The sequence below is a fragment of the Equus quagga genome, chromosome 3 (assembly GCF_021613505.1).
Source record: "Equus quagga isolate Etosha38 chromosome 3, UCLA_HA_Equagga_1.0, whole genome shotgun sequence".
Taxonomy (NCBI): domain Eukaryota; kingdom Metazoa; phylum Chordata; class Mammalia; order Perissodactyla; family Equidae; genus Equus; species Equus quagga.
This window is the reverse complement of record NC_060269.1, coordinates 94,805,806-94,815,063: the sequence shown is the minus strand read 5'-3', so window position 1 is coordinate 94,815,063 and position 9,258 is coordinate 94,805,806. Positions and strand designations below refer to the sequence as shown.

At 40.1% G+C, this 9,258-nt stretch overlaps 1 protein-coding gene across 1 annotated transcript; it reads left to right on the top strand.

Annotated features, from left to right (window-relative positions):
• The first annotated feature begins 223 nt into the window (after positions 1–223).
• On the top strand, positions 224–6,155 carry CXCL13 (C-X-C motif chemokine ligand 13). Its single transcript, XM_046655638.1, has 4 exons — positions 224–309; positions 1,884–2,016; positions 4,807–4,887; positions 5,405–6,155. The coding sequence occupies exons 1-4, from the start codon at positions 246–248 to the stop codon at positions 5,457–5,459; spliced, it is 333 nt and encodes a 110-aa protein (XP_046511594.1). The 5' UTR covers positions 224–245; the 3' UTR covers positions 5,460–6,155.
• The last annotated feature ends 3,103 nt before the right edge of the window (positions 6,156–9,258 follow it).

The window sequence follows — 9,258 nt, the reverse complement described above, 5'->3', positions numbered from 1 at the left end:
CTACATGTTCAAAAGACATCTTATTAGACTAACAGTGCTCTGAAGCAAATTCATAGAATTTGCAAGAGGAGTTCAAAAAAAGCAAGCTCAGCAATATTTGGGGGCTTTTAAAACTGATGATGCAGCTGACCTACTAGAGACAAAGGCAGTGGGAGGGCCCTTTCTGGCATAAATAAATAGGAGTCTGTGCTGAGAACCCACAGTTTAGACTCAGAGCTGAAGTCTGAACTCCACCTTGAGGCAGAATGAGGTTCATCCCAGGATCTCTGCTTCTCACACTGCTGCTCTGCAGCCTCTCTCCAGTCCATGGTGAGAACTTTCACTTATGTAGTCATTGTGCTTTGAACAGAAATGGTCTTCAGCCGTTTCAATGTGTTTTTTTTCAATTAGAAAATGGGGGGAAATATGACTGAAGGGGAGAAAACTGCTCACCTGCTTCTAGATTTCTAAAAGTAAGGTGCTTAGGGATGTAACTCTTAGAGGCTGGAAGCATTTATATTATTAAGATTGTTATTCATAGAAGGAGGAGATGCTGGAAGTCCAATGTCCATGTGACTTATACTTGGTTTGTCTATTCCCGGCCTTTTTCAGATTCAGTTCTGCTATAACTAATTCTTTCCTTGTGTCTCTTCTTTCTTCTGCTTTTCATTGCTACCCGTGTTCTGACCAGACCCTTTATATGGTTTAAAGATTATTGACCCCAACTGGTTGGTCTCCTGCAGGGAAAGTCTGATACAGTTCTATATGGTTAGCTCTGACATGAACCATGTCTGCGCTTTCTGCAAAGAAGCAGTCTTTCAAGCCTGAATGAGGAGGCTATCTCTGTGTAAATAGATAAATATCTAGTTCAAGTGTAAGTTTTTGTACAGCTGAACGAACCTGGTGCATGTGCAGAATGATATTCTGCTGAGGTGTAGAAAATAAATTTTTGTTCTTAAAATGTAGGGAACTTTTGTTTCAATTTTTATTTTGTTTCACACATTATTTTCGTTCTTCAAGCCCCTCATCTCTCTATTCCTCCATGATGCTTTTCCAATGCTCCTGGCAAAGCCCTCTGTTCTCATAATGCAGCTTGGACCTTGGGTGAAATATAACATTGTGTGATATTTTAGTTTTGGTTCATTGGCTTCCCCCACTAAATTGTAAACACCTTGAGAGTCAGGTCCCTTTTATTTGCAAATACATGTCAGGTGCTATGGTAGGCACTGGAGATAAAGAGGGTAGAATTCATTAAAATGCATGCAATGAATTACATATAAAAGGATTAGTACTAATAACCTTTGTTGTTGAATAAAAATAGTCTTGAATTTTTATTACTGGTTTTTGTTTGGTAATGATTTGCAACTGAGATGTTTGGTAATGATTTGCAACTGAGATGGAGACATTTTTGCAACAAAAACAAAAAAGTGTCTTCCGTGGTGTTTCCTCAAACTGAGAGACCAGGAGGGTTGAGGGGAGGGAGTATAAGAGAGAGAACTCTGATACAGCTTGTTATTGCTCTGGGGACTGTAAGGAGTTCATGTCCTCGATTTTTACGTATTGGGAGTGAAGATCAGTTGATTTTATATTGCATTAATTATAGCTGATAGTGGCAGCTCTCGAATTTTATTATCTGGACAATCACCTGAGTACCAATATAACGCTACCACAAATTTCCATAGGTATTGTGTTTTTAAAAAAACTAGTTTTATTTTTATGATTTTGGTAGAAAATATTTGAAAATAAGCCACGACAAGCAGAAATACACAAACTAAAGTCACGTGGGTGGAAGCACAGGCTTGAAATTTTTAAATCTTCAAACGCACCGTATGAAAGATTAGTAATTAAGTTCTAGTTATGAATTACATGCGAAAGGATTAAAATAACTGATTCTGTGTTTACAGGTGTTCTGGAGGCCTATAATACAAACTTAAAGTGTAAATGCATCCAACACACCTCATTCTTCTTCCCCATCCGCCACATTGACCGGGTTCAAATTGTTTCCCCTGGGAACGGGTGCCCAAACATGGAAGTCATGTAAGTTGCAAGAAAAATATATACGTTATTCCTTCCTCTCAATGAAATTCAGATCGAATATTGCCACATAGTGTTCTTACTTACTCAAGAATCCCAAAGTGATTTACTTTCAGTGTTGCTAACAATTCTCAGGCTAATGATGATTGAGAATCAGCGGTATTTGTAAAGTACAGACTTTGCAGTGGCCCTGAGCTAAGTGCTTGCTGCACACTCTCTCATTTTATTCCTTCAACAGCCCTATTAAGGTATGTCTATTGTTATCCCTCCCTTACAGATGCAGAAACACATGCTTAGGGAGGTTAACGAATGGGGGTACCCTTAGAAGGGACAGACTCAGGATTCTACCCACACTTTCCCCCACCCAGCCTCTTATCCACCAAATACAAATTGCCAGCAGAAGCAGATGCTTTGTTCCCCAGAATTTAAAGAGCAAGAAAATAAGTAACACCAATAGTCATTGGTCGAACGTCTATTTTATGGAACTCTCCCTTAGCTTTATGTTCTATCAACTTTGATCCCATAACTGATTAAAAAGTTAGGCTAAGGGGACAGAAGTGGCTGCAAGAGATTTAATAGATATTTTCTTTTTTGAAAAGGTATGACCACTTGCTACTGTGGCTCTCCTTTTTTTGTACTCCCAGAGAAATCTGCAGATACTTCTATCATAGCATTTTCCATGACACATCAGATGACACTTTACACACTGCATGTAAAGCCCCAGCCCAGTGCCTGGTACCTGGGAAATGTTCAGCCAATGTTAGCTGCAATTATTATAGCATCATTGCATTGAAACAATCAGGTTTGTTTTTTTTCTCTTTCACTCTCACCAGAAAATAAGTCCCTTATAGACAGGGATCAGATATTATTTATTTCTCTATTCCCAGTGCTTTATCCCTTACCTGGCATATACTAGAGGCTCAACAAATGTTGGATTGCTGTATTGAATATTTACAACAATAGATTGCAAATTGTTAAAAATTGACAGCAATTTGCTGGGGATCTTTTGCATATCACTACTTACAACTTTCATTTCTCCTTCCTGGATCCATGTTAATGAACCGAGCGCTCACAACACATTGTCATATTTATTCTGCATAGCATCTCTCTCAGGGCATCCCTGACTTGGCTTTCATTAGCATTTCTTCCCTGGGACCTCTTTAGACTTTGAAATGTTTGTAAGGACGCACTTTTTATTTATCCCATTTTGATATCAGTGCTTTGGGTCTTGAACTAGTTATATTCAACTTGTAAAAAAGAAATATGGGATATCAAAAATATGTACAAAATTTTTCATTAAAAAAGCATTATCCTTTCACTAATGTCTTTGCCAGTGAAACCACGAATATTGCCCTCCAACTCAGAGATGTGAAGTCTAGCCATGACCTATGTGGGAGCAGTCTCTCTGGCTGTGCAGAAAACTGACACTCCTTTCTTTTCATTACATTTCCTCTGCCATGAGTCAAGCGTCTCACCTCCCAACCAAGGGAAGTAATGCACCCTTATTTTCTCTACCTCAACTTCCATCATTTGGAGGTGACAAAAGTTGATTTCATATCTTCTCACCAAATTCTGCATTTCTGAATTTTAACCAGATACAGAAAAAAAAAAAGCTGCAAATTATTGAGAAACTCATAGCAGTCACGGGGGAAGATACTGTGAGTCCAGATGGTCAGAAATCTGTTTTTCCATCATGAATTCAGAAACCAAATTGGAAGGTTTTGCCTAACAACTCAACAGTTCTATGATCTCTGACCTCTCACAGATTCACTTACAAGGGTAGAGTTTCAAAGCTAGATGGATGGATCCTCGCTTTGTCATTTTACAGCTGAGATAAATGAAACGTCAAGAAATTGTGTTTTGTTCAAGTTACCCCAATAAGGAGTAGAGTCTCCCAGTTTGCTCTCACCTGGGAGACCTCACTTCTTCCACTGCAGGTAAAACATTCAACACTGAGTCTGGCACTTGGTAACCCTTCAGATCACGCCTATGTAGAGCAGTGGCTAAAAGTATGGGTTATGGAGTCAGAGAACCTTCATTTGAATCCTGCTCTATCATTCATTTGTTGTGCAATCTTGGATAATTTGTTTAAACTCTCTAAACCTCAAGTTCCTCATCTGAAGGTGAGGAAATAATAGTTCTTCCAGCATAGGACTTTTTTGAGATTAATTGAGATAATCCATATTACTTGCTGAGCATAGTGGCCGGCACATTGTAAATGTTTGATCAATATCAGCTACTAATTGTTGTTGCTGCTTTTGTTGTTGCTTAATTTCTTAGAACAGTGAAAGCCTTGCTAACTGGTGGTTCACAAAATGTAGATGTCACTCAGAACAATCAGCTCTGTAACCTCTCCCACTTTAAATTTCATTGAATTTTTTTTAAATGAAAGGTCCTCAAAAGAGTGTTTCTTATAGTCTGTTTTGTTCTCCCAAGCTCAATGAATGAACACATTTTGAAGATACTGTGATATAACCTTAGAAGGGAGCCGACCTAGGAGTCAGCTAGTTGGTCCACCTCCAATTCATATAAAGGTTGTCAACCAAACGCTACCCTTGGACATGTGAGATTCTGGCAACTTCATATTCAGCTCCACCAGCTCACACATACCAGTCTACAAATAGGGTTTTTCTTATTCTTCAGATTTAATGCTACAAATCACCAACCGCAGATCTAAAACTGCCACCTCCAATTTCACTTCATCTGTGAATAATTATTTTTATACTCAACTCTTTCCTTAAGTGCAGGATTGACTAAATTGCTTTATGTTTATTTTCATTTGTTTCCCCCCAGAATTTGGTTGAAGAATAAGTCCGTTGTGTGCTTGAACCCTAAAGTCAAATCAACAAAAAAATTAATGAATGTATTATGGAGGTAAGTCAGGCATACCAAGGGTTTTCAGATTCCACTGAAGGGTTTTCAAATTTTTATTGAAGGGTGTCCCATGGGGAACATTTTAAATTTATGAGAAGTTCCTAGGGGCCGGCCCCATGGCCGAGTGGTTAAGTTCTCATGCTTCGTTGCGGCGTCCCAGGGTTTCACTGGTTCAGATCCTGGGCGCGGACACAGCGCCGCTGGTCAGGCCACGTTGAGGCAGCGTCCCACATGCCACAACTAGAAGGACCTGCAACTAAGATATACAACTATGTACCAGGAGGAACTGGGGAGATAAAGCAGGAAAAAAAAATTTATGAGAAGTTCCTAAAACAAATGCCTATTCAGTATTATTATTTATCAGACAGAGTTGAGGTGACTCATTCCAGCAGCTCAGTTAACTAAACTGAAGCCAGTATGCACAATATTTCTTGTTTTATATCTCCAGAGGAAAGCCAAAGTTTCTGGTAAGTCTTTCTCTAAACATGACTCTCTTGTTTTTGTTTTTGTTTCACAGAAAAACTTTTCCTTCAACTCCACCAACTCCAGTATCTAAGAGTATGACTACCTGAGGCCCATATCCCCACTGAGGATACCTGCATTACCCCCTCATTCCTGCTCTGGGTTTTAGTTTTGTGTTTGATTGAATCTTTCCCAAGAAAAAGTCTTCCACATACAAGCAAGCATGAGACTATATGTAAAAATAACCCTGCAGAAGCTGATGGGGCAAACTTGAGCTTTTTGCGAACACAGGACCCTATACACTTGGAGTTTACATTCTTATTCATCAAGGAGGAAAGTTTCTTTGAGGATAGTTACTTAGTTATAAATCATATGCATTTCTTCTGATAATATACCTATTGTTTAATGCTAAATTTTCCTGGAAAATAAGGGAATGAGAAGTTAAACCTCAACTCTGAACACGTGGCTTGAATTAAGAAGGAAATAATGGTATGATTTCAATCAATCATTTTACATGCTAAGAAAACCAGGCTTCCATAAGAGCCTGGAAAAGCTGCCTGGGAAACTCATGGAACTTTGACATGACAGCAGACAGAGGGCTTCGTATAGTAGAGTCTTCTGTTTAAAAGCTCACTATTGAGAGGAATGGGGTCCTTCAATTTTAAAGAGTTCCTTTATAAGATTTATTGTCACACAAAAAAACTAATAACATTCAAAGATCCCCAGACTTAAATCCATAGAATATCCAGGAAAAGCATTTTAAGGGTGATATTCAGGTATACTCCTTTATGCATTTGCTTTGATGGACTTTTTACTCACATTTTTTGCAAAGACTTTTTTTTTTTGGTCTCTGGTATCCAATTCTTTAATGCTTCTTGTTAATCTAATGCTGTTCAATAAACCTGAACAAACATTTTACTTGATTATGAGTGATTCATTCTTAATGGCTCACTTACTCAAATTCAGACATTCTTTGACTCACCATAATGAAAAGTAGGATTTCATCATGTTAATTTTCCTTTGCGTGCCGTTTGCCTTTTATAGATTATCTCAATTATATGGCAAAGTTGAGTGAAGTGATTCCTGACATTAATACAGTGGGAAAATGCTTGGCCATGAGGGCCTCTTTCCCTTGGTATACTCATCATGATTTCCTTCAGAAATTTCCAAACTCTTACTAAAATCCATTTTCACTGTCTCATTATACTGATTCTTAAGGTCTCCAATGTTTCATTTGACAAAGTTTTGCCTTGAGTTTGACAAACAAAAGTTGCAGATACTTAAATTCCCGTCTCCTTCCTTCCCCAGTTCCAGCCTGGCTCTCCCACTAACTGCTGCCTTGAGCTCCACTCCAGTCGTGCCCCTCACCCTCCCCACTGCTTTCGGGTTGCCACTCCTAGCACACCCAGGTTCCAAGCTACATCTGGCTCCCTCTTTCATTTTTCTCCTTTTATTTTTCGATCTATTTTTATTAAATAGATTTCTTGGGAGGAGTAAAGAGCACTTATAAATATAGTTGTCTCTCGGTATCCACAAGGGATTGTTTCCAGGCCCCCCACAGATACCAAAATCTGTGCATTCTCAAGTCTCTTACACAAAATTACATAGTACAATGAATACAGTCGGCCTGCCATATCCGTGGGTTTCGCATCTATGGATTCAACCAACCACAGATGGATACTGTATTACATTTTCTGTTGTCTACAATTCAATGTTTATTTCTTACAAACATACACACACAAACAAAGGGATCCTAAAATGCCATCAAAATCCTTCATTCAGCATTTCTCAGACTTCAGCTTTTAGGGGTCAGGAATTACTTCATTCTTTAGCTTGATTTTAGTCTTGAGACTGCAACCAGATGAATATTCAGGAGCCTCAAATAAGACATACTACCACTTTCAATGAAGCAGGTACTATTATCACCCTCCTTTTGCAGTGTAGAAGCTGAGACACGGAGGGCTTAAATAACTCACTCAAGGCCTTGCAGCCACTAAAGGGCAAGCCAAAATTTGAAACCAGGCCATCTAGGGCCAGAGTCTATGCTTCTAACCACTACTATGCTGACTCTATACGGCGTAGGTATCATCAGTGTCATTTTACAGAAGCAGAAACTGAGGCAAATAGACATTCACTTGCCCCAAATCACATGACTAGTAAGAGACAAAACCAGAATTCAAACCCCAGGTTGCCTGACTCCTAAGTGAGTGGTCTTAATCATGTCGCTATATCACCTAAACTTTTCTTATCCCTAAATGTGTTTCTTACCTCAGTCCCTTTATCCACTCTCCTTTTCAGGGCCAATCAAAGCCAGGGGAAGGGTGGGAGCTCCAGAGTATTCAGGCCTCACCTGGGTTGAGATATCCATGGAGTGTAGGCCAATCCCAAGGGGACTCTGGACCACCAAGAGGGCAGCATGAAGGCGGCAGGCAAATTTCCAATGAGAAACTGAAAACAGGGTCAGTCAGGGTTTCTAAGCTTGTTTTTCTTACCACACAAGCACCCATTTCTCAAAAGACACTGTAGATTTAGGGGTATTCAGCCTGATTTGGAAAGGAGTTTTAACCCATAGTTGGATGCAGGATAACTTCTTGAGCCAGTAAATGGCGCATCTGAGGAACTGAGTGGATTGAGTTTAGAAAGGGAGAATGGTGAAACAATAAGGCAGAATTTAGATAATTTGTGGCTACATACATATGTATACAAATTAATTAAAATCCAAAGTAAAATAGAATTGAAGGGAAAATACAAACTAATGCTGACCAAAACAGGATGTTCAATTCTGGGACATGGAACAAGGGAGCTGGAAGATCAATCTACACAGGGATGTCTCAGTATGCAGGAACCTCTACTAAAGTGAGTTGAGCCTCAAATGCTCTGCTCTGACCATTAGAGGCTCAAGGAGGAAAAGATTCTGCTTCTCCAAGGGAAGCAGAATTCTCCCTTCTACCTGCTGAAGGGGCTTGGCTCTGCCTCACCTGGACCTGGTTTGCCCAGCTGTATGAGTTCTGTCCTAGTGGCTTCCATTTTCCATTGCCTTCCTTTCTAGAATTCTCCCCTCTCACTGAGATGTGCCATTTTACTGCTCCCAACTCTGTGTAAGCATCTGTCATGTCCCAGGGGTCTCTTGCTCTGAGGCAAAATTTGGTGGCACTTTTGAACAAAATGATGCTGGTCTACAGAAAACTTGGCGGAACTGAGAAAGGGAGGAAACCCATGAGTCAGAAGGATAATATTTAAAAGAGAAATCGCACCATTTTGTCACCCTCAGAGACAGAGGTTCTCTGTGTGTAGTTCTTCTGCAGAGCACCAGCGGCAGCATCTGGAATTCTTGTTAACATACATATTCTCAAGCACCTTTCCAGACCTACTGCATCACAAACTCGGGGGTTGGGCCTAGCCATCTGTGTTTAACAAACTGTGGTATAATAAAAAATATATATTGGGTCTTTGTCCCTGGTTTCTGGCACAGAGCTCCAAAACCCGTTGTAATCTCCTGACTGACACGAGCATCTTTTCTTTTTCACAATAAGCCCCTTTCCACACACCTGAGCTTTTGCTAATGATGTGGGCCCCTAGATAGCTTCAGGATGGGGCTTGTTGCCAGAGGAATCAACCATGTGATTAGAGAGTTGGAACTTTCAGCCTCGCCCCTGGACCTCCAGGGAGGGGAGAGGAGCTGGAGGTTGAGTTCAATCATCAGTGGTCAATGATTTAATCAATCATGCCTACATAATGGAACCTCCATAAAACCCCTAAACGATGGGGTTTGGAGAGCTTCTGGGTTGGTGAACACATTGAGGTGCTGAGAAGGTGGTGCACCTGGAGACATGGAGGCAACGTACCCCCCTCTCCCCTACCTTGTCCTATGAGGCTCTTCCATTTGGCTGTTCTTGAGTTGTATCCTTT